Source organism: Paramormyrops kingsleyae, chromosome 7 (assembly GCF_048594095.1).
Source record: "Paramormyrops kingsleyae isolate MSU_618 chromosome 7, PKINGS_0.4, whole genome shotgun sequence".
Classification (NCBI taxonomy): domain Eukaryota; kingdom Metazoa; phylum Chordata; class Actinopteri; order Osteoglossiformes; family Mormyridae; genus Paramormyrops; species Paramormyrops kingsleyae.
The window spans coordinates 10,275,900-10,302,640 of NC_132803.1; the positions used below are offsets into that span (position 1 = coordinate 10,275,900).

At 44.5% G+C, this 26,741-nt stretch overlaps 1 protein-coding gene across 1 annotated transcript; it reads right to left on the reverse strand.

The window, feature by feature from the left end:
• Nucleotides 1-410: 410 nt before the first annotated feature.
• dmtn (dematin actin binding protein) lies at nt 411-23,400 on the reverse strand. The gene is made up of 17 exons (XM_023808576.2): nt 23,021-23,400; nt 9,546-9,604; nt 8,875-8,950; nt 8,295-8,375; nt 7,820-7,975; nt 7,628-7,672; nt 5,506-5,638; nt 5,316-5,360; nt 5,061-5,210; nt 4,752-4,864; nt 4,412-4,517; nt 2,618-2,682; nt 2,192-2,240; nt 1,646-1,653; nt 1,205-1,270; nt 842-922; nt 411-584 (listed from the first exon to the last, which is right to left on the reverse strand). Exons 3-17 carry the CDS (start codon nt 8,881-8,883, stop codon nt 471-473), a joined length of 1,221 nt encoding a protein of 406 aa, XP_023664344.1. The 5' UTR covers nt 8,884-8,950; nt 9,546-9,604; nt 23,021-23,400; the 3' UTR covers nt 411-470.
• Between the last annotated feature and the right edge of the window lie 3,341 nt (nt 23,401-26,741).

A 26,741-nucleotide genomic window follows, 5' to 3' on the forward strand; every position in this document is an offset into this window, starting at 1 on the left:
TTACAGTGGTATTACTCCGGATGAGATGCACTGGCTGCGGACCAAGCATTGTAGTTGGTTTGTGAAACCTTTAAATTGAGGCTTCTTGGCTGGTCCCCTCACCTTTCATTACTCCTACATGCTCTGCCAGGGAGGGCTGGACAGACGTAAAGCGCTCTCAGCACGACAAGGACCTATTATTCCCATACGCCTGGCAGCTGCAGTTACACAGACAAGAAACAAGATACAGTGGCGTTGACCTTTGATACGACTGAATATGGTTGTTTTCTATATAAATGTCTTTTACAAACCCATATTTAGTTATTAATGTGTTATGACTTGTTGAATAGGGCAGTGCCACCCAAGATGTCTTGTCCTTTTCCTGATTTTGCATTGGGTTTTAAATTTGTTTGACCACCCCCCACCCCCCCACCCCCCCCAACCCATGAAAGAGTCGGAGGTGCTTATGCGGAGCAAGGCCTCCACTCCAGTCAAAAGAGTGACACTCTCTTCTTGAGGTCGTTCCGTCTCCAGAGTGACAGCCGGTCGAATACCTCAATGCACATTCCGAACAGCTGCTCAAACTCTTCAGGAGCCAGATGTCTCTGGGGGAGACAAGCGATTGGTGCACATTTGCTGTCTCCAGACAAATGCAGCTTTGATGTTAAACCATGAGAAATTGATTTCATGCAATTTAAGCAGGTTTCATTTTAACAAAGTTTCCAATAAATGTTACATTGTAGTATTACACTGACTATAAAATTTTCAAGTATGACTAAAAATCAGAATAACCTAATTACACACACAGAAAATCATAAACACGCTAAGAACGGCCTATGTCGTTTTGTAGAAGAGAAACTACCTCCAGTCTTGTCCTGTCAACCCCAGGTGGGAGCTTATTGCGCCCCCTGTTGGTCACAACCAGCATTTCATAAGGATAGATCTGTTGAGAGAAAATTGGATTTTACTGCAGTCTGATAAAATGATCTTCACCATATATGTCTCTGTAATCTAATATGACAAAATCACAACAACACAGGATGTTCTCTGCTTGGCTACTAAAGACAATCATGTACGTAACTACAAGCTCAGATCCCATCAAGACCACTTTTCAGCTTAGAGCTTCTACATTCTTCCCACTTCTGACTGATGCATCTTCACGCACACCTTGACTGGTGCCTTAAACACTGCGCCACCCACTGGTTCGCTAACACTCTGTTCTCACCTTCTGTTCCAGTATGCTGGGCAGAGAGTTTCCTCTGTCCATCCTGCCCCTCTGAGACTCTCCATTCTACAGACACCCCCCCAAAACAAGGACAGAAACAGGAGTGAGCATAAGGCACACACACCTGGTGATATTTTATAATAATACAGTAGTGTTACATCAGTGTCAGTTTGAATTTATGGGTCATTTTAATCCGCTTCATAATTTTCAATAGTTGCTGATGTGCAAGGTTTATCTAATCACATATAATCACAGTATGTGTTAGACCTGCGTGTGTCACCTATTTACAGTGGTCATAGCAACCAACATCCAGGTCACACTGTACTATGACAAAACCTAATAAATGATTCTCAAGCAGAATCTATGAGCACTATGGTTCAGCTTTACTAAAGGACTCTACTTATCAGCAGTTAGTAGTGTTTTTATGCACTGATTCCTTACCTGTACACCTGTGGGATAAGAAAAGAAGACATTGGTGACCAGGTTCAGTATTAATGTCTGACATAAAATGAAATCTGACTGTAAATCAGTGTTTCCCAATGTGGGCCTTGGGCACCCGCAAACAGTCCATGCTTTTGCTCTCTCCCAACTACCAGAGGGAGCAAAATATGCAAGGAGCCGGGAGGGAGCAAAAAACACAGACTGTCTGTGGACAGGGTTAGGAAACACTGATTTAGATAAAGAGATTCAGCTTCTGCATCTGCATCAGCATCTTTGGGGAGGGGACACATCCCCTCCCCAAATATTCAGACGTGCTCACAATGTCCCCTCCAATACGTATTATAATTAACAGCCCCCCAGTGTTGACTCAATGCCTACAACCTTGCATTCTAATCTCACATCTTATCATTGTAACATGCTGTTCATTTGTCATTCAAACCTGAAACACCTGTCACAGACGGACAGAAATGTAATTTGCTCCATCCAATCACTGAACATAATAGTCTGTATACACCTACTCATGTTTATTAAGTAAATAAATCCCACCTGATTGCACCTTTTCACCAATAGAGGACGCAAACTCAGCAGACTGAAGCTGAAAAAGGAGTGGAACACGCTGTTAGGTTTAAAGGCCAAGCTAATGTCCTGTTTCAGGTCAGATTTGAACCAACTGGACCTTTAAAGCAACTTCATATGTGTGTGGATTTTGTTCTTATTTTATTTTATTAGAAAACACTTCCATACAGATAATATTTTCTAATCAAATTCATCTATGTGGCTTCTGGGACTTAAACAGTAGTGCTCCGCTAAATATTCCACATACCACCTGCTGTTATTAAATTCTTTTTTTTACAGCTCTACAGGTTTGATTTCAGTGATAGGGTGATTTTTAAAGACAGCGTTCAGATTCACACAATATTGACCCAAATACAGTGGCGCCCCCTGCTGGCCCCACAGCTCAGTAGAACCCACCCGGGTGAGACCACCACGGTTGCAGGCGGACTGAGAGGAGCACTTGAGAGAGCTGGCCGGCTGTCCTGTGAACGAATGCAAAAGTGGGGTGTCAGAGGTCGCGAGAATGGGGGCAGCCTATCCACACTAACACTCGGGACAGAAATCTCAAGCCCCGCCCACAATCCCCTTGGTGATGTTGGGAATCATATCAGTTTAGTATCTGGGTGTGATCCTGCAATTACCTTTTATTCTCACACATACTTGAGTGTCTTTGCAGCATATGAGAAAATGTTATTCTCATAAACACTTTTCACAGCAGTATGTGCAATTGTTTAAAAGCAGTGACTCTCTCCAGACAATTATCTTAACAGCCCTCTCTTGGACTAGAAGAAGGCAGACATTGCTGCTCAGGTCTAAATTCCCCCTTTCATCAGCTCTCCCTTGCCTGATTTATTGCGTGATGCATTATGCATTACATCAGATTAATGCAAATCCTGCCTGGCTCCGCTATCCAGCCCCATTTCTCAGGCTGCTTGCCAAACAGTGACCTTGTTGCGAACGAGGCAGACTTCATAGTGTCTGAGAGAAAGCAGCACGATCGCGTCTCGCCAGGACCTGGACTAACAGCACGTCCACTCGCGGTACATCCTCGTCTTCTAAACCGCAGATAGAGAATGAGGAGGGACCTGGTTGCCAAGCAACAGGCCAATGACAAATGGAATCAGTATGGTAGGACAGTCTTACTCAAAGGCAAAATACATTTATTACACAAGCAGTGAGTAATGTTAAAGGAATTGTAAAAAATGTTTGCATTCAGAAATTTCAGACAGCCTGGGATAAGTTCCAGTCCCTCCATCACACTGAGCAGGATACACAGCTAGAAGATGAACAGGAGGGAATTACAAACAATAAGCTTATTTAGAAAACTAAACCCTCTGAGCAATGACTGTACTACTGTCCACCAAATAAGCAATGTCATATTGTCTGAAACACATGAGCTATTTGTATATAAACAATTACATGACACATCTTTATATAATCCAATTGTTTAAATAAAACATAAAATTACAAGATACGGCATTATTGATTAGATGATATATTTTAATCTGGATAGTATGTTATATATGCACGTTTTTGTCTGAGCGCCCAAAATGAGTATTTCCCTTCTGCAGGTAAGAAACAATGTGAATATTACAAAGGTGCACTGACTGGGTCTGACCACAAGAGGTCTTCAGAGGCCTTGCCCTCTTCACACACCGTATGGAAGGATCAAAGATGTGAGCTTATCTTCATGTCTGACTGCTAATATCCTTTACAACAAGAGTTTGGAGACGGAGCACAGGATTCGTCATTTATCCGGCCCCCCCGGAGATGCTCAGGGCCCTTGCTGGGGGGCCAGGAGTGATATGATCACAGGACAGGAACCGGCAAGCTTCCGTTCACGAGTGCAAAGGTTTAGCCTGCAGAGTCACACAGAGGACAGGTTGTGTGTGTCTATCCGGAGGGTTCTAGCCCTGCTGTTAGGTGGCATCTTTCCTCCAAGACTGTCCTGTTGCTACCGTGTCTGTGGCTGTTCCTCCGCTCATGTACAACGCATAGAAACACACATTCCAGAGAGGTAAAGCTTTACTCCAAGGGGCATCCCTTTGATGTTCAAGTAATTGATGATCCCAAACCAGGAAAAGGTGAGATGAATACTTACGTGAAAAGCAAGTCTCCTCAGATACATGAACAGACGTCATGCACACACGCATGCACACACGCATATACACACGCATGCACACACACTCACGCACTCGCTCGCCTGCTCACCTCCTGCTGCAGGTGTCCTATCGGGCAGCGAGCGGGTTTTTCTGCGGATGGGGCCCACCTTCTCCTTTTCCTCCTTCAGGATCAGCCTTCCTAGGTTGGACTGGATCTGAAAGACATGTTGCATGTATGTCAGCACACCAGGCCCAGCTTCCTATAGACGATCGATACATCAAGACGGCTTTGGTGCTGTGGAAACCCGTAGTGGGCTGGATTTAGCACCTCAATCACTGCCACTGGGTGTTTGACAGAGAAGAGCAATCACACCCGCTAGCCATCCAGGCTAACGCTAACCTACCTACTGTTGCTATACCAGGCCAGGCCCCCTAGTGGCCATGCTCACCTTGCTAAGCTCCTCTTCTTGCTTCTTTCTCCTTTCCATCTCCATCGGGTTGTCCTCATCTTCCTCCTCCTCAGTTGTGCCTTCCACAACCTTCTTTCTTCTCCACTCCGTCTCTGTGGCAAAGGAGAAACAAGCCTGGATGAGGGAGCCGTTCCCAGCCTGCCGTTCCCCCTAACTCCCTCTGTCCCTTAGCGGCATGACTGGGCTGTTCCAGTAAACCCCCCCCCCCAGCATCTGACCGTAGATGGTCCAAGTGAATGTGTGGTGTACAAGTGCGTCGGTTGAGGATATGAAAATGTGCAGGTCTACCGATAGCAGCCAGTGAGGGGGGGCAGGGCCAGTATTCCGTCTCGATCTTGGAGGGCTGGTTGGGGTCAGGAGGTTGGGCAGCAGGGAACTTGGATGACTCGATGATGGTGTCCTCCATGTGCTTGCCGTGTGCGGCTGTAGCGGAAACATCTGCAGGGTGAGGCGGCTTCAATGTGCGGATGCACATATTCATTATCATATTCATTCATCTAATTGGTCAGCTAGTCTAAAAATCACAGAAAAAAAAGCCTTTACCATGCTTGTAAATAGGGGGCTTCTTGTATAAGTTTGTACCGTTATCTGGAAAGAACAAGACGGGGAGAGAAAAGAGAGGCGGAGCATGAATGAAAATGCGGGGTCTCTGTAACATTGGGCATTATATGCCAGGTGGGGGCCAATGAGCACCAGCTGAGCTCTGATGTCACAGCAGGTGGGCGGAGTTTACCTGGCCTGTGGAAATGCTGCGGGGGGGCTTTGGTGGCGCTTACTTTGCGGATCTGGGTTGTAGATCCCGCCAAAGAGCCCCCTGGAGATCCCTCCTCCACCCACTCCTTGGACTCCTTGCATGCAGATACATGCTGACATTGATGGGGGGGGGGGGGGGTGGGAATCACGTTAGCAGGGTCACACACTAAACCAAGGAGGAAGTCTAACCTGAAGTGCTGTGTGCAAAACCAGCAAGCAGCGAGTGCCGAACGAACAGCTGTCAGTCCCCCACTGCTGGGGGGTCTGGTTTACCATCAGGCTGTCAGCCTTTCTCATTAGCGGCTAACCGGGCCTTAGCTGTCAATAAGACGTAGACGGATCTAACACTGATCTTCGCCTGCCAAAATCCGTACTGGTTGATCGATTAATTAATTAATTGATTGATTAATTGATGTTTTTTTTTTATTCATTAATTGTATGGATTCTTGCAAATTGAGGATACTTTTTAGATTTTTTAAAGTAAATAAATAGTTCTGGATTTGTGCACAAGAGGGTCCCCATTTCCCAAGGGCACGTGCACAAGGCTGCGCTTCGACGAGGCTGTTTGAGGACGGGCTCCTGTGCTTGTATCTCAGCACCAGCCATTTCCTCCTTTGACCATAATTAATTATTAATAAGCCTTCGGGTAGCAGAGGAACCAAAGGAGGCACGTGTCCGGATGGACGGGGCCTCGGCGTGAGTTTTGTGTTTTGATAAGCGATTTGAGGTCTCTCTGCCCAGGACAGATGAGCAGATGTACAGTAAATCAATATGGCCGGCTTCCCACAATGCACTGCGAACCTCCGGCCTCACTCACTCCAGCAAAATGTCTGAGTGACCTTCTTCCTGATGGTAATAAAAGCTCAGGGAAGCCATTTAAATGGTGTAGCATGTCAAACAATGACCGATTACTAAATCTACTGGTTGAAACACAGAGCGTGTACAACTGGTCTAAGCTCAGCTGGCATCAGTTACAGCTGTTTTGTCATTATCTTCCTAGTGTAAAAATGCTTTTGATACACGTACAGTATATCTGTAATATTATCTAAATATTTTATTATACATCTCTCCATTCAACTACCTTCTATAACCACTTATAGCAGGGTTGGGGTAATCCTGGAATCTGTCTCAGGATGCATAAGGCATGAGGCACCCTAGAGGGGATGCATTATATCTTTAAGGTATGCATTTTTTTTCTAATGTTTTTCAATATGCAAAGTACTTTAAGGTTGAAGAGTGCATCAAAAGTACATATACAATGTACTATTGTTATTGAAGTGTTGCTCTTTTTTTAACAAGCCCTCTGTATATCTACAAGATTCCTTTGTAGACATCTAAATGAGCATGGATTCACATTGGGACTGCACTCCAAGCATGTGCGGATTGATACTGAAATATCAATTCTTTTGATCTGAATGGTAAATTTTAAGAATTGATCATAACGTTAAAATATTGATTTGACGGGGTTAATTAAATGTTTATATTATAGGATGGGGTTCTTCAAATTTGGACCTCGATTCCAAATCCAGGCCTTGTTTTCAGTTCTCCCAGGTAGCTAGTCTAATAATTACTGATTCTGATTGGTCAGAGGCTTCACACCTGGCTCACAGGTAAAGGAAGGATGGAAAACCAGCAGTGCTTGGACCTCGAGGACCGTGATTTGAATAATATGGTTATAGGACATAAACTGCTACCAGACAGGGCCACCCATCAGAAGGGAGAAACAGGAACACTTTCAGAGCCCTGGACCACTCGCCAAATTTCATTGTCAGCACCCCCCTCCCACCAGCCAAATTAAATTCCCGAAATGGGTTGGCCTGGCATCAAATTTCGGTATCAGTATTAAATGGCATTACTCGGTGTTGGATTGAAAAGAAAATAAGTGGTAGCGTCCATCCATACTGCATACAGTCTATATATTCTCCTCCTAAATGAGCCCCTCTACTTACGTAAACATTACCCGAGAACACCTCTAATCTGAACCCACACACACAACAAGAGAGCTAGAATGAAGAGCTCCCCCTAGTGGAGACGACTTCTCCAGATTAGGGGGCAGTAGGGGGAGCTGTGGGCTGGGAGCATATTGAGGCCATCAATCTCACCTCAGGAGAGGGCGGGGGTGAGATGGAGTGGGGCGACATGGACCTCTAGAAAGAGCAAAAAAGAAATCAGAGTTGGGTTCAGACTCAAAACGTTGTCCGACAAGGTGAAGCAGCATGCATGCATGAAACTGCTATAACTGGAGCAGTTAGAGTGAGAAGCCCAGCGTCAGGGCTGTGACTGTGCATACTGACCTCCCGGCTCCGAGACACATCGGTCCGGTCCAGTGCAGAGAAGCTGAAGTGGGGCTCGTAGGTCATTAGGTCTGGCCGCTCAACCTCCAGGATGGCTTTGTCCTTTGGAATCGCTGCCAGGTCCTTGTAACCTATGACTTGATTGTCCATTCTTGCCTGGAAGGAGAAGGTGGGAGGCAGGAATTGTGAGGACCAATAGCTTAAGATGTGTGAGCATCCAGGGTGAGAGCAGGGGCCCAGAGGAAGATCATGGTATTCAGATATAAATGGGAAGGACTGAGAGACTCTAACCCTAATGGAACCAATCCTGCATGATCTCTGTCATGGGTGATTAAAATATAATTGCCATCATCAACATACAGTAATTCATTTATAATAAATGTCTGTCTTCAAATTGCTAAATGGTATCATGTTATTGATGTAACATCCTGGTCAGCACATTGGACCACTTAGGCATTGACGTCAGTGGACTCACCACGATGGAGATAGCCGGTGATCCAGGGAGACTGGGACCGCGTGAGGAAGAAACGCTTCCTGGGGCCGTGTCAGAGTGTTGCTGTTCAGGAACAGAGGTCAGGGGTCAAGGTCTATGGGCGAACACAGCAAACAGCTACGAAGAACCAAGCTAACTGAACTCCAAGTACACTGTTTCGTGGCAATATGTAAACCCAGAAAGATCAGGAAACATCATCACTTCCGATCATTGAGAAAAATTAAACAACCAAAACAAAAAAGAAAACCTACAAAACACGTTAGACTAAACAACACAAAACAAAGGCATCAGGCAAAAGCACAACACAAAGACACACATACACAAAGACAAGAGCAAAGTATTTTCAGCGCTTTTCATAACATGTAATCTGAAAACGCTTAGTGGTTTGGCGTGATTCAGTCAACATGGCCTATCCTTAAACAGACAGACCATCCAAGCACAGTGTCAGCAAACCCTAGAAGATGTCACATCCCTCTAAATGCCCAAAAGGCAGTGAGCGATGTCTGATAGGAGTTTGGAAATGCTGGGGTGCGGCCATGGCCCCGGCCAATCAAGTGGTTACCTTCAGCATCGTTCTACGGGAAAACAAAAAGCAGAGATCTTGCTTTTGCGAGTGCTGGGTGTGTGTGTTATTTTCTCTACGGGAGAGAGACAGAAAAAGACAGAAAGAGAGAGGGGAAGCAAATCGTTAAAACTGTGGAAACAGAAATTTAGTCAGCTTGGTCCCAGACATGAAAGAAGAAAGAACAAACAGCTTAGCAGAGAGATTTAGCTCGTGCTTTTTGGAAACAGAACCTGCGGTTCACTGGCCCCTCATCAATGTGTCTCCTCCAGGCGGCCGCAGGCAGACGTGATGAGGTCACATGATGTCATGTATACCGAGTGAGAGGTAACGTCTCCACACGCACTGACCAACCTCAGCACCAGCCAGTGATAAGAGACGCAACAAACACAGCAGACATGGGAGCAGACACTGGACTACAGGTACACTGTGACTGGTAAACTGGGACAACAAGTACAGTGCGAACACAAAGAGTCAGACTTCAAATAATTACACAGGACCCCGATTCAGGAAAAACCCAACATTCTTCGGAGATCAAGAATAGGGCCTAGAATGTACATCTATGCCAGTAACCATGTCGTCGTCTTCATCACAGGAATGTGCATGATGTTCCTCATGTGGAATCAGGCATGTTATTAGAGGTTCTTGGAATGCAGGTCCTGGGTTCCTACCTCAGAAGGCCTGGGGGGTCATCTCACTGGGGCCACGGCGTCTGGGCTCAAAGGCAGCTCTGCAGCACGGAACACAGCAGAAACAATAATAAACGTAGATCCCCACCCAGAGCCTCCTCCAGAGTGAGTGGAAAATGGGAGTGGAAGCAAAGGAGCGAGATCAGAATCACCATTAATGAGTTCAGCTCTAGTCTGCATTGGCATCAGTGTAAGTCTAGTCAGACTTGCCCGTATCTGATTTTTCTTGTGCCACGATGCGTTGGAAATGCAATACTAATTTAATTTAAGTGACACTGCCACATTTTCCTGTCTGGGATGTGCTCTACCTTACATGCTGAACTTCCAGGCATCAAATCACATGTATTTTTAATTACCGTCTAATAAGTTCAGATGAGAATTCTGCCTAATTAATGAATGTAGTGAGAGGGCAAAGAGAGGGTGAATGAAAACCAAAGCTTTCACTTTAGCTGAAAATTGGAAGTATGGGAAAAATAAGGCATCAAAATGCACATTGGGTGCCATTTATCCTGAGTCACCCACTGTCTGCTGTCTGCTGATGGGAGTCAATGAGAAGCGGCTTAAACCTGTCAGTGACCAATGGCATGATGATCCCACCCACTGTGGGTTTCAAAGCAAAGCTATCAGTAAATCTGATCCAGCCATGAATATTCCTGACATCTCCATTAGAGGGAATATGCAGTGGAGGTGTAAATGAACAAAGTACAAATACCTTGTTTCTGTACTTAAGTAAGTTGTTTTCCAGACTTTACTTTCCTTAAGGATTTTAAATTGCTGCAACTTATACTTTAACTTCCCTACATTTCTGAGTCAAATATTCTGCATGACCCTCCCCAACAAAACAGCATTGCATGCAGCTTATTGCATAGGTCTCCTTGATTCTGGGTACAATATGAATCAATTTTTTTCCACTTAGGATGAAGATTGCAATTTTCTCTCATGAAAATGAAGATGGAACAAACAATATGTAGAGATGCACGATATATCGGTTAACATACTGAAATTGCCATCTGATATTTAAGCTTTATCAATATTCAAAGCTATCAGCACTAGAGCTGCTACTGAAATAATAATACAGTAGCTGCACTGGATGATCAGTTATTGATGTTCATGGTCAGTCATTGACGGTCATGGTCAGTCATTGGCGGTCATGGTCAGTCATGATGAAGGTTTTCATCATCTCATTCACCACATATAAGATGTTTACCGGCCTGCAAAAAGTACCAGCCTGCAAAATATTTATAATCCATATTTCCCATAGTTTGATCTTTCATTTCCCACAAAATAAAAATGTGAATTTGCTAATCTGCACAAGCAAATTTGGCAAATTTCACCATCATCTATTAATGAAAAAAATATGTGACTCAGTTTTCCTTCTTGTGTTGTACTATAACTTACAATGATACTGTATATTCAAATCTGTCTTGAGTGAATTTTCAAAGGATGGGTTGGTTTTCTGTAAGAACAACAGGTTTGAATATATAATACTTTTTACTTCTTTTAGAAAAAGGTATTCAGAGTTGCCAACTCGCTCGCATCGGGTCTGACACTCTCGCTTTAAGCCTCTCACGCTCATACAAGAAATCTTACAGCAAATCTATATTATTCCATTATAAACCTAAAATTACACAACGGGGTAGTTTGAAACCGAACAGACTGTTTACAAAATAATATAGCTGTTGCATACATGTAAATGCGTGTGCAGATTTGTCTCAGACTGAAAATCTAACTCCAGCTAGCTGACCAAGTTAGCGACCCTGGCTAATTTTTAACTTTTACTTGAGTAGTGTTTTACTGGATGACTACATTTTGGTGTGGTATCTGTACTTTTACTTAGGTATGAAAATCGAGTACTCGAGTACACCACTGACACACAGCCCCCTATGGTCTGCCATTTTGGGCCTTTTACAATCACAGTAATACCATGCTTGCAGGGATTAATTAAATCCATCTCCGGAACAGAGCAGCACCAGGTGGTGGTTGGAAATCATTCACACCTGAGTGGGCAGCAGAGATGAAGACGTGTCTGAACGACACCCTTTAATCAACTGAAATTAGTCAAGCAAGACACACAGGCCAAAATGCATGATTTCACTGTGGTGACCTCAACCTCATACACTTCAAATATAAATCTCAAATTAGTATGAAAAGTAACAATGATTATATTAAATAATTAGGGAATTAGCAAGGGCACCATGATGGCGATTAGCGATTAGCATTGTTGCCTGACACCTCCAGAGCTTTGAATCTTGTACCCATTGTGAAAATGCAGCGTGCATTTCCTCTGCTTATTCATGCAGGCGTCCTTATAACTGCCACGTTGCACTCCAGCTTCCCCCTCCCCCCCGCAGTCCAAAACCATGAGGTTAGATTAACTGGACTCTCTACATGGCTAAGTGTAACAGGAAGTAATCCCTTGCTTTGTGCCCTGTGCTTCCTGGGATTGGCTGATGGCTCATAGCGGCCGTGTAACGGATAAGTGGATTTAGGAGGTAGATAATAATGTAAATAAAACCACAAATAAATGCTGAAGTCATTTCAGTGTCCTACAGCCCCATTCTGCCTCTAAACGTTTACTACGGCAGGGTCTGGGCTACACACCCACGTCCTCCATCTTCCTGACCCATTTTTTTTTTGCCTTTTCAAATACACTTAAGCTTTTCCTTAAATAATTCATGACCTACGGTAAGTGCAGCTTAGAAACCGCAGCGTTCCCCCCTTCCGGAGTCTGAGAAAGTCTCAGAGCTGGAATAGTCACGCTTCACGCTCCCTGAGTTCATGTGTGAGAACACCGTGTGAGGAGCAGACGGGGTCGGCAGGGGCAGGAGGCAGCCATGGTAGGGTTGGGATACACCTGTCCACCAAGACCAAAGCTCCAGCAGACAGCATTCTGCCCCAGAGGGCTCTGGTGGTCCTGCTGGTGTAGCAGAGAGTCTCGGCCTCCCGACGAAAGGCAACTCCTTCCGGCCGCCCGCTAATCTCCTTGCTAACAAGCAGAACGCTGTCAGCATGAGTTACTGACTGCCTCCCAATATAATCTGGTTTCCAGGCAACTGGAGAGGTGGGATGGATCACCTGCCCCCCTTAGAGGGGTGGCTGAAATTCATTTCGGACCTTCTGTTCCACGCGCTCTATTTTAATGCTGAGGAACCTGACACCAAGGTGAGAGCCTTTATCTTCAAACGAAAATCCGGCACCGTTCCTGATTTTTCACAAATCCATTTAATACGTGCAGCTCTCTGCGAGGCTCAAGATATCAGGCCATATGTGCGTGCGGAGGAGTGTGTATGCTTTTTGTTGTTGAGGTGTACATGTGGGCAAAGGAGCTGTAGCTTGAGTGCTTGTGTACCTTCAGATGTCCTTGTGTGTGAGGGGCGAGGAGCCTGGGTGACAGTATCTAAGCAGAGGCCTTGGGTCTGGGCCCACTGGGGGACCACCTTGTATCCTAGCAACAGCCCATGGCCGTTAGGGTTCCCCTGGGGGACATTTATTTACCCATAACCCCACCTCAACACACTCGACTGGGTTTGGCCGTATCGCAGCTCGTTAAAAAACGTGACGGTGAAAACTGAGAAAGAGGTGAAGGAGAAGTCCGTTTGCAGAGCTGAAGTTAGTGCTCACAAACACTCAGCAGATGCTTCAACCTGATTGCAGGTTCTGCGCAGAAACAGAAGAGATTTCTGCGAAATATGAAACATCTACCAGTGACCTGACACAGCATGAGGCGTAGACATAAGGCCTCACCACTAGGTGGAGCACTTGGCTCTATGAGTTCCATTCAGGACCCCTAGGACACTGTCCTGTAGTCCCTGGTGCACACCTCTGGAAGAAACAGGCTAAGCGTGAGTTTCCCAAACCCTAGAGGATCCTGCTATTACACCCTTGAGCGATGCATGTGCCATAGATCACGTCTGAAGCATCTCCAAGCTGTGAAAATCACTTTCGGTGCAGCAGGAGTCAATAAGTAATGATGTACCTATGACCAAAACATGCCCCCCCCCCGCACCCGATCTGGCTCCCACAGCAGACTAGGGAGCTACACAGGAGTCATTCGATCACCCTGTGAAGGCAGTGCAGGGATTAGGGTCCCTGCTGAGTAACAGGCATCTGAGCCTCCCTGTGCGGCAGGCAGGCACCACCAAGCTCCTTACAAGGGAGCCCCTCCCTGGCTGCTCTGGATCCACGCGTCTGCACCACTGTCTGAGGTTTATTTGATCACCTTTCTGCTGCACGCGCTGCCTCTTCTATGCTCACTGATGTTTTTAATATTTTTTCCCCAAGCAAATTCCTTTACAAGACCATTGAAAAGCCGGAGTAAACACACAGCCGGTATCTCCTGTGGTATCTCCATGTAGGTCTTCCAGCTTCAGCAAACAGGTATTTCATGATGGTATGTTTTGAGTGTCTTTGCCATAAGATTCTGAGTTTGCTGCCTTTCATGAAGGATTGAGACCCATGGGCAGGGGTGGATTAATGCACAGGCTATGCGAGGGGACAGCCTGGGGTTCCGGCGAAAGAAACAGCTCCGGCTGTCAGAACTGGGGACCCGCCTTGGAAAACACGGCATGGCTAAGCATATATCTGGGTGATTGATCCGCTGGTGCGATAGCGCCTCCAGCTGGCTAATTTGATTGGCCGCAACCCCCCCGTTCTCTATTGATGTTGCATCATTCTTACTTCTCTCTCATTTCTCTTTGAGCTCCAAAAAGCTTCTCATGTCAGCCTAGGCCCCCCAGAGAGGTTAATCCACCCATGCATGTAAGGGGGAGGGCTGTGGGCCGGACCTAGACTCATACCTGCCCCTCATGCAAGGCTTCTAATGGAACAAGGACCCCTTCTGTCTGTGGTATCAGTGAGGAAAAGTCTGGTTTGACTTTAGGCACGGGACTGACCAATTTGCTTGGTGCTGGTCTCTGTTTTTTATGTGCTGGGGAGAAGGTATCCCCACACCGTTTACCTAGTATCACTGAAAAACCTCTGCATCATGTTAGTGTAAAAATTACTCAAGTCGTAATTAGACGTTTATGCTACATTTTGCTGTTAGCTCACTAGAAATAACTATACTGGTTCTGACTTATGCCTCTAGAACACGAACATGTAAATAAACAAATAAACAAACCATAAAACCCTTTTTCACCATGTACTCTCAAACAAACAGGCAAGACCGGAGACAAGAAAAATGCTGTAATATAGTTTAGGCTGAGCAGGAAGTTTGCAATGCAATCTTTTACACAATGCAGTCTGGCAACCTTGGGAAGCCTTGGCAGCCTTGGGAAGACATCTGCATTGACTCTGCATTAACTTTTGACCAATAGCAGAGGGTATTTACTAAATTTATGATGTCATTAAATAGGCTGGCCAATGAGAACCTACAAGCCCAATAGCAGCTGCTCCTGTGATGTCATTCACATCCTGCATGACCACAGGGGGACCCCTGTTAGACACAGCAGCATTTTGGAAACTTCTCCTCTCATGTAAAGAAGACTGTTGAGAGAAAGGGGAAATGTGGACCAGCTGGTGTGGTTAAAAGGTTTGGGTATAACAGGATGTCACAGGAAATGGCAGAAAATAAGATAATCAGTTCGATTACAGTTCATTAACAAATGAGTATTTGACTATCGCTGACATCCTCTGCTCCAGATTATAAGGAGATTTAAAAAGTCCTTCTTAAAAAATTCTCGCAAGCCACAAAAATCCAGGGTCAAGCTTTCATACTATATAACATGTGCCTAACATCCCATTCATTCATTAAATGAAGGTGCCTGAAATGTCTGTGACATATCTGAGGGACAGCCGGTGCATGACAGAAAGATCCCGACAGGGGTTTCGCTGCTGGTGGGGTCAGCCTGCCAGGACCAGGGGGGGCAGAGGAAGTAAAACACGCAGCAAAACTGCAGTTTTCTTCATCAGATAAACAGCTTGAAATGAGAATGAGAAATTGAGCTATGCAGACCAAGGTCAGACTCTGTCATTTATGTCTCTCCGTTCCCTCGTCCCCACCCTGTCTCTAACTGAAATGCACTTATCTCAGCCCAGCAAGACTGACCAACACCCATCAACCTGCTGCTGTTGCCTGACTCCAGACTAACAGGGGGTGTTGGCAGGTCTGCTGAGTGACAATGAAGGCGCGTTTGCTCTACGCCCTCTTGCTGTCTGACCCCGGTTATTCCTCCCTCTGCTGCTGGACATTAATTATCTTACACAACAGCACCCCCCCCCCCACACACACACACAGACAGACCTGTACTCATATCTTTGTGGGGACCATCCATTCATTTCTACGGACAAATCCCCAACCACAACAACGATAACATTAACCCCTACCCAGCCCTAACCTTAACCACCAGTAACCATTTTTACTTTTTTGAGAAAAATGGTCCCCACAACATCAAAGTAACAGGTTTTTACCAGAAATGTCCCCACAATGTAATGTATATCTGACTGTCACGCACACGCACGCACACATACACGCTTTCTGGAGGCCCTATGCTCTACCCAGCTCCAACCCCGTGACCGATGCACTCTCCAAGGCACAGCAAAGGCTCCCCAGTCGCTGGAGGCTGTCCCACACGCCCTGCCCAGTCCCATGCGAGGGCCCAGCCTGTGCATGTCCCCTCCCCAGGTGCCTCACAGCTCAAACCTCTCAGCTGGTTCAAAACAGCAGAAGGCAGGAAAACATCTCTCATTATGCTCACATAACGGATACATCTCACACGCTTGCTGCACGTCCGTGTGCCTGCTGGGCTTGCAGCCCAAAGGCTTTCTACCCAGCTCGCCTCTCCTTCGCCACGAGAAAGTCACTAACTGAGTCTTTTATCTTACATAAGGAATCACTTAGAGAAGGGTTCCTATTGAATCCACTGAGGGCCCTGATACACTCACAGTTCAGCCTTCTGCCTTATTATTGCATAATGCAACCATAAGGCGTGCACACCCATAACTTCAGTGCGTCCATTGGGTATGTCCCCGATTAAAAAGGCCCCATAACCCTTTCAATGACATGTCAAAATGTATAAAAGCCTATATTATGTGCATGTGTTTGTGGGGAGGGATTAAGCAAGAAAATGAAAGAGAGCTTTCTGATTCACAGCTGGCTAAATGTTCTTCATTGCCTGGAAGAAGTTAGATCAGGGTTGGATCTGGACCATTTGTGGTTCAAATCAGGAGCATCACATGGGATTCATGCAAAAGGTGGCTAGTTTGGGGCTGAAATCCCCTCTAAACAGCCCTAGTAGTAAACATGGTTCAACGCGTCAGTCTTTTTGGACAGGAGCTCAGTGTTTCTGTTAAAAAGAATTAGGTAAATTTACTGCCAGGATCACAGATAAAAGGCTGTTTTTTATTTAGTATCATGTAAAGAATGCTGCCCAGTTCCATCTCCGGTAACTGTGAGCTGAGGACAATGGCGTAAGCCATTAAACCAAATCAATACTGCAGCGAGCCCCTCCTTCACCATGCCGTCTCTGCTGGCTCCGGCGGGGCAGACAGGGACACTCGTGCAGACGTGCCCTCTCTGTGTTTACCTGAGGTTTCGTCTCCTCTGTCCACGCTCACATAATCAGCCCAGCCGGGGGTTCGGACTGACTGGAGAGCATGACTCAGCCTCTTCAGCAGCCACTCTCAGAACTTCTAATCAAGGCAAAAGTCTTGTGTTTCGACACAAGCCTCTAGTGTGCAACCAATTCGGTCTACAGTGTAGGACAGCAAACAAATCACTGAAGCAGAAGCAGGTCTGAACAAAACTCACAGGACTACTGGCAAATGCGATCACACAAACCTTAGCTCACTGGTTACCAGCTGGAATGGTGGCTTGTATTTGCACTGAAACACAATTTAATCCAGACCAGGCAATCAACTCCCCCACCACGGTTGGCAAATTTTATATATTTTTATTCAAACGCAGTGGACCTTGGCTTTCTGTTGCTGATATAATTTCATCCTTGGGGAAAAATAGCTGGGGACTCCTGCTGTAGCCCAGGACCCTGTGCACAAACTCCCATAATGCATTAAGCTCAACTGGCCCTGACCACTGACTGTCTCCCCCTCCCCCCAAAAAAGAAAAAAATGAGATAAGAACCGAACCATGGATTTGAAGAATCGTTACACTGCTGCTCCTTAGTTTACGGTCATAAAGAGCCCTGTCCCTGTTTTATTTGCTGTGTCTCAGCATGAGACACCCAGGTTTTCAGCCAGCATAAGACCACAATCACCTGATAGTGTAGGCAGGATGCATCAGGCCAAGTGGGACACTGCGGAAAAACCGGGATCACGGCTGCACACTCAGGTGGTCAGCTGGATCCTCTCCACATAGGTGCATGTCGCGGTTAGGCCTTCAAAGAGAGTACACTCCCAGCAGCCACTGCAACAGCTAGAGCAGGCCTCTGGTGCTGATGTCTGCTTGCTAACTGACGCAGATCCTTAACAGGACACATTGTTCCATGACACACCAGAGAAAACTCCTTGCGTTGGATTCCTCAACACAATATTGCATAAATATCTCATTCTGATGATATTTTAATACCCTGTAGTTCATGGTTGATGTCTGTACGACAAATATATAACAGATGTGCTGGGTGTGGCAAGTCAGCTTAGAATGATCTCGATCAAAACATGGCTGAGTGTGATTCTGTATCTGCCGTTTTGCTGATCAGTAATTCTGTGTCCTGTTTAAAAGCACCGGCACCTAACATTATTATAAAACCCCAGAGGTAGGATGATGGTTTTCATCTCTTTGTTCTGCTTGCTGGAGGATGGGGACTTATAGGGGGATTTGGGGGGGGGGGGGCGTCAAGTTCTTTACATGCTCTTGCATTAAGGCGGGAATTGCTAGCATCTTGTTCTTCTGAAACCGCACTTTAAAGTAGAGCCATGTTGCCATTTGTGATTACGAGGCGTTTCTTATAATGGGATTCAAATTTTGTAGCAACTATGGAAAATAACTAGATGCACAAAAAATGGATTTACCTCAACAGACTGGTGAATTTTGCATGCTTGTCTAAACTTTAACCTCAATAAACACTTGAAACATTTTTTAGAAATAAGAAATCTAAGTAATAAACGGCATTTATATGTTCAATCTGTGTTTTGTTTTGACAACGATACAATAAGAACATAAGAACATAAGAACATAAGAACTATACAAACGAGAGGAGGCCATTCGGCCCATCGAGCTCGCTTGGGGAGAACTTAACTAATAGCTCAGAGTTGTTAAAATCTTATCTAGCTCTGATTTAAAGGAACCCAAGGATTCAGCTTGCACTACGTTATCAGGAAGACTATTCCATACTCTGACTACACGCTGTGTAAAGAAGTGCTTCCTTAAATCCAGTTTGAAATGTTCTCCCGCTAATTTCCACCTATGGCCACGAGTTCTTGTATTTGAACTAATGCTGAAGTAACTATTCGGTTGAACAGCATCCAAGCCTGTTAGAATCTTATAGACCTGGATCATGTCCCCCCTCAGTCTCCTTTGCTTGAGGCTGAACAGATTTAGCTCAAATAACCTTTCCTCGTATGACATTCCTCTAAGACCAGGAATCATTCTTGTGGCCCTACGCTGCACCTTTTCTAAGGCCGCTATGTCCTTTTTAAGATATGGTGACCAAACCTGTACACAATATTCTAGGTGAGGTCTCACCAAGGAATTGTATAATCTTAGCATTACCTCCCTTGACTTAAACTCCACACACCTGGAGATATACCCCAACATCCTATTGGCCTTTTTTATTGCTTCCCCACACTGGCGAGAATGAGACATGGAAGCATCAACATACACACCAAGGTCTTTCTCATAATCAGCTACCTTTATTTCAGTAGGTCCCATAAAATACCTGTACTTTATATTTCTGCTCCCTACATGGAGTACCTTACATTTGTCTATGTTAAATTTCATCTGCCAGGTGTCAGCCCAGTCACTAATTAAATTAAGATCCCGCTGTAGCTGCTGAGCCGCTAGTTCAGTATCTGCTACACCACCCACCTTGGTGTCATCTGCAAATTTCACCAGTTTACTGTATATATTGGTGTCTATATCATTTATGTAAATTAGGAACAAAAGTGGTCCTAAACTTATAACTTATGTTTCCTTCAAATAACGGTACTTCTTTATAGGAAACTCGACCATACATCTGGCCATAGGTCTGCACTAATGTTGTTCTACTTAAGAAGCATCAGCTTACAACATCCTGGTACTTTGTCTTCAGTTTGGACGGCACATTGACTGGAAAAATCAACCTTTTCTGTTTCCAGATGTTAAACATTGGGACCCTCTTGCTCCTACGTCAACAGTGAACGTGAAGACATCATTTTGAGGGGGTCTGGTTTTAATCAGGAATACTCGCCTTCCTCTAGCCCCCTGTGTTTTGTGTTTACTCTTGATTGTCTGCTCAGTAGTTTAGGAAAACTTGGGCCAGAAAATTATCTAAGCCAGGAAGGAGGATCAGTCCAACAGGCCCTGCCCTATGATAGCACCCAAGGACTATGAACAAACAGCCACACAGATATCACACTGGTTCTTCATACAAGGGTGCTGCATGGGTAGCTCACATGGGAACCCATGTCTTTGTGATGACGTTCAGCGTTTGCTGCTTAATGTGTTTATTGTCGATAAATGTTCCTGCCAAATGAACCAATGTAAATATTAATCAGAGCCCCATCTCTGGTACTGTGATGACAGGCTCTAGAAAACATCCATACAATGTGGATTGGCTTGAGGACACTGGGAACTGTGGACTGAAATTTTCATGTCGGTGGGATAGGAGGGAGGGAAAATGTGGAGGGTGAGTTGTTATGATACACGACGTCACAATGTCAGAGAATGCAATCAGCATGGAATAAACAAGATAATTGAATTTATCCATTAGTCATGAGTGGCAGCACCAGACCATCCCAGTAATGGCCAAATAAAACCAAGATCTAATATGAGGGATGGATGCAGGAGCCCAGATTACCCACAATCCCTCTGACAGCTGCCTGTGGGCATTATTCTTGGGTGAGTGGAACATCAGGCTGATAGGAAATGTAGGCAAACTGCAACAGCCAAAATAGACGAAGAGAGGGAAATACAATATTATCAGAGGCGGACAAACCTATCTGGTAGACAATGGTATTGGAGTGTTTGATATTGGGGGGACAACTTAATTTAAATACAAAGATCTATTTATAGGTAGGGGACATGAAGCCAAATTAAATATTAGGGGGGTACACACCCCCCAGTTTCCCCGGTTCCTATGTCCCTGCTTGTACTAAATTCTTTGATCCTGTTCAATAAAAAGGCACTGCTTCATCAGAGAGCCATACGTAAAACTTGGTCCCAGAAATAACAGCTTTAAGCAAGGTGTTTAAAAAATCTGAGCCATTTAAATGAGTAAAAGTGGTGCACACCAGGGTGCCCTTCACTGGACAGCGTCACCTGCAGTGTTATGCTGATTTGCACGTTTTCCAGCACTGCTGTGAAGGATGTGGCACAAAACTGCACGGACAGTGAGGGGAACAGAGAACATCTCTGAGGAGACACTCACTGAGTGGAGTGCACCTGTTACCACTGAGGAACGAGCAGTGAGCAGGGCTGAACCGCCCTCATCCTCGCACAGTATATTTTAGTAAAAATACAGTATTCTCTCTTACGCAATCGATGCATTTGGCTACTGCAGTGGCATTGCTGTGAGTGGGAGTGACAACTTGCCCACAGATGAAACCGTTTGATTCGCTCTGTTCCCTCCCACGCCAGAGCCTGCGGGGAGGCTTGCCGGGCGACAGGAGGGCGGCGTCCCATGTGTCCATTGTCACTCCGAGGAATAAACTCCTTAGGGACCTTCTGTGCTAAAAATCTCAATGAATGCTTAATTGGCATTGAGGACATAATCCTCTTTTAACAGGAAGTTTGCTCGGTCTAACGGCACTGGATTGGTGTTCTCTGCTTCCAAGCACCAGCACGGGTTCCAGAGTCCTTTTTGGATGTACACCAGCATATGCACATGAAGGCGTTTGCCTAGAGATCCAGAAACATCTGTGGGGAGCTGGACCATTACGAGTGCCTGAAGACCAGATTCAGTCAAAGATTGCACACCGAGACTCATAAAACAAAGAATAAGAGTATTTTGTGGACCAAAACGAAGCGTCTCAACAACCAGTCCTCTCCTGTTTTTCGTTTTGTCCACAAAAATGACCACAGACACATGACACCAGGTGACGTTTTTCCTCCAGCAGGCCGTAGGATTTCCTGTCGCCTCGGACAGGAAAGCGGTGCTTCACCAGCGAAAGCTCACATGCTGCGCTCCGCTTCCTTGGCCTGTACCCATTGTGTTCAGGGTGGGGACAAGCTGTTGATTTAAACTTCGGCCGGGTCCTACTCACATGCAAGCTACGAATTCCCGAACTATGTACACATTGAGGCAGAGGTCAACAGCAGACAAAACACTGAAAAAAAAAATACACAGCTACAACTCAAACACAACAGTCACAGTTAGTGTGTATCTTCTAATCCATCACCGCATCACCTGCTGGAAGCGGGGACACGATTGTATCATCTCGGCCAATTACGAAAGCATCCTGCATGACAGCTTAGCAGGCTCCCTAACCTGCCTGGCGTATGAAAGCTGGAACCCTTCACTGAAACGCAACACGCCCACCACTGATGTGGGTGCAACTTCCCACTCTTTGCTCTAAAGGGCACATGCATGCCACACGACGCAGAGGCGGCCCAAGGCCGCCAGCTCCCCACAGAAACGCTGAGGCAAGGACACAGGAAAGGAGGAAAAGGCCAGATGAATATGGATTCATATCACCGACTGAAAGGGCACAGCTACGTTATCCTGTCTTCATTTTATCTGCCTAACAATATTCTTAGCTGCTATATCAAAGCTCAGCAAGACAGACAGACTAAAGTAAATTTAAAAAAATGTACTGAAATGAAATGAAAAATAAAGAGAAGCTCCGTACGGAACTCCCGAACATCAAATAGCAAATTAAAAATGTTGGATTTTATAAATTATAGGAAAGACTTTGAATCTTTTTTTAACACACACACATATATATATATATATTTTAAATATGTGCAACAACAAAATATATGCTAGTGAACTTCAACCACACGCGACTCTTGAGATCACGACTGGATGGATGCCTGTCTTTTAATAGGGACATCTGCGCATAATTTTTTTGTTGTAACTCGCCAAAAACATGCTAATTTCCTGCATTTTATATCGGCAATAAAACGACATTTTTCTTGCTACATTTCTTAATCTACGCCAAATCTGTCAAACAGCGCATGGCGACGAGGCGTGTTTGGTAGTGATACGGCTGCTTCACTGCGCATATGATGCGCTCCGCTACATATCCGCACATATCAAAATATACATCGGTCATGATTTAATATATCCTATGTGATCCTGATTCAAAGGTCAGCCGGTTTAACGGTCTTTGCACGAAATAAGCGATGTACGGAAGGTGAGCCCTACCTTTTCCACGCCTGAAAATACTGTCCTCTTCTATACAAGAAGAGAAATCCGCTTTCCTCCTTATTCCACAAACCAGCAATTGAATCCCTTCTGCCTTTAATTCCCCGACCAGGGCTCTGGAGCCGGGCTCCGTTAAGATAGCGGCGGTGCGCGTTGCTCCCGTGGCCGCCCCTCGCACAGCTGGCCCAGTCAGCTCCTAAGGAGGAGCATCGGGCGGTGGAGAAGCGGGGTGTGGAGGGCGTTAGTCTGGAATCATGACATTGCACAATTCCGTAAACCCTCACTGTCACCAAAAACAAATATGCACACAAAAATGTCACTGCGTTTCTGCTTTGCTTATAACCAGCGCTAAATGATCTCCACAGCACACCGTCCACGGAATGTACGAGGGGCTGACGCTGCTTAGACTTTTATCACAAGGGCTTAATAAAAATAAACACATCAAATAAATTACATAAATAAAATACTCCCCCAAAAGCGTCTACTCGGATACCATAAATTACATATTTAGCATGGTTAGCGGGAACGAAACACTCCTATATTTCTCGCGGACAGTATAAATCAAATTACATTCCCAGGAGGTTTTATTTTAAACATAATTTTTGCTATGCCAGCTATTGTGTACAGCAAGTTATAATATTTTCAAATGTTATTCTGAGAAAACTGCACAAATGTGGCTATAGCATCAGCTCTAGAAGGGGTTACCGAAACTACAGACACAAATTTGTTTTTGTAATTATGTAATAATAAAGACATTAAATTTTGTATTGGTGGAGAATTTATATAATTTAATATATTTTTTTCCCATTTCCTTACTATGTTGCACACACAGGGAGCAGGTACATTGTCAGAGTTGGAACTTAAAAGGCGATTAACGTAAAGAACATTTAGTGCCCTCAAACTTGCAGTGAAACAGGCTTTAATGACTCTATCTCTAACTCTAAATGCGTGTAGGTAGGTATACGTTAGTATGTATGTATGTAAATGGAGACCGGTGGTTGAGGGATTACTTTACGACAAACTTATCTTAATATGAAAATATCCTAAGGTGAAAATGCATTTTAATACAGAACACCTAACAAACCTAGCCTAGCCTACCTTAAACACACTTAGAACAATTACACCAGCCTATAGCTGGGCAAAAATCATTAACACAAAGTCTAATTTAGGCTTATAAAAAGTATTTAATATCTAATATCGTTTATTGAATAACGTACTGAAATTGAAAAATATTTACCCCATCCTTAGTGAAAATACGGTAACACGGACCATAGTAAACTGGGGGTCTGTAATCTTGTAGGGCGGCGTTGCTGTGGGTGCCAGGGCTGCCTGTACTGTATGTCTGCAGTTTGAATGTTACCCTCATGCCATGTGAAGCTGTCTGCACTGGCATGTATTTCGGCTATTTAGCGATTCCATATTGCCCATAGGATGCCCCCCGTAAGCAGGTCCAGGATAGGCAGTTAGAATTTAACTAAAATGCGCTAGTTAAAAATGTAGATAATACTTGTTTGCCATTTGTACAAGGTGCATAGGAATTCTTTGGTTTTTGCACACCCCAGTATTACTTGTAAACAGAGTTTTGGGTGTCAGAGCACATGGTCAGGCGACATGCAGTACCCCGAGAGCAGCTGGGGTAGAGGGCTTGGTCATGGACCCAGCAGTGGCACGATTACTCTGCTGCACACTGGATTCAAATCCACAGCCTTCGGGACATGGACACAAATTCCTAAACCACTGAGCTACACAACGTCCCCAACTAAAATTACTCTCTAGTAATCTGTGAAAGACAAGACAAGTCAGAGACCCCCCGTGGCCCTGCATAGGACAAGGAAAATAAATGGATGAATGAATGAATGAATTAATGTTTTAACTCATTACAAAGAAAAATAACCTCAAAAGCCGCAAGTTTGCATAAGCTGATTATGGTACACAGTCACCATCTGCTGGGAAACATGATAACTGCATGTCATTGCATGTCGTGTTAAATACTTACAGTTGAATTACTACATTGACATTTAATATGACGTCCTACGAACACATATAAATCACACAAGTCAATGAGCATTGCTAACCCTGATCATTCAAAAAGTTATAGCAGGCTTCAATTAAAAAATCGTGCCGACTTATTACAAGAAATGCCGGGATGGTTGTGATATCGGACCAGTGAAACAGGAGGCAGTAATACAAAAAAACAATATAACCAGTGTAATTTTCAGTGGGTTTAATCATTTAAACAAGTGGAAAACTGCTGTAGAACAAGAGAAAATACAAATTTAATTAAATAAAATGTAACATATCTCTATGACAACAAAGCTACACTTTTAATTTCAAATAACAACACCCGCTTTGAACTAAGTTAGAAATAGCCCAAAAATAAAACTAGGGTGTTTAATCTGCACTCTGATCACTGAGGTGAAATACTATTCTTCTGTGATTCACTGTTGTGTAATACTGATTCTATCTGCAATATTATTCCTCCTTACCTACTGCTGTACAATACAACATTCCATTGACCCAGTGCAATACTACTCATGTTGTAGCATCTATTCGGATGCTAATATCTGATACATGTGCAACAATGCTAAGTACAATGAGAATGTGTAAAAGTTATATCACTGTTTTAATTATTCCTATAATATTTAGTAATACACTTGCTGTTTTAGTGTCATTATATATTTATATATATATTTTTTAGATTGGAAATTAAGTTGTTTGTTGTTAATGTGTCCCTCTGCTGTAACAAAGGAATTTATCCTATCGTATTTATTAAAATGAATAATAAATGCATATCGATATCAACAGCTTAAGGCATTATGATTTATATATACACCAATTAACCATAACATTAAACCCACTGACAAGTGAAGTGAATAACATTGATTATCTCATTGCAATGGCACCCGTTTAGGGTGCCATTATATATTAGGCAAGTGAACAGTGAGTTCTTTAAGTTGATGTACTGGAAGCAGGAAAATGAGCAAGTGTAAGGACTCTGACAAGGGCAAAATTCTGATGGCTAGATGACTGGGTCAGAACACCTCCAAAACAACAGGTTTTGAGGGGTGTTACTGGTCTGCAGTGGTCAGGACCTATTATAAGTGGATCAAGGAAGGCGAACTGGTGAACCGGCGATGGGGTCATAAGCAGCCAAGGCACACTGATGTGCGTGGAGAACGAAGGATAGAAAGATGTCAGAACACACAGTGCATTGCAGCTTGCTGTGTAGCTGCAGACCGGTCAGAGTGTTCATGCTGATCCCTGTCTACCTCCAAAAGCGCCTACAATGGGCATGTGAGCATCAGAAATGGTCCAATGGAAGAAGGTGGCCTGGTCTGATGAGTCACATTTTCTGTTACATCATGAGGACGGCTGCGTGTGTGTGCATTGTTTACCTGGGGAAGAGATGACACCAGAATGCACTATGGGAAGAAGGCAAGCCAGCGGAGGCAGTGTGACGCTCAGGGCAAAGACATGCTGGGGAACCTTGGGTTTTGGCATTCGTGTAGAAGTTGCTTTGACACGTCTGCAACAATTTTTAGACAGGTGGCACTACATGCCTTCCGAAACGGCAGTGGCATCTTTTAATAGGATACTGCCACACTGCAAAATTTGTTCAGGAATAGCTTGAGAAATATGAAAAAGAATTTAAAGTGTTGATTTGGCTTCCAAATTCCCTTGATCTCAGTCCGATAGAGTATCTGTGGGATGTGGGAATTCA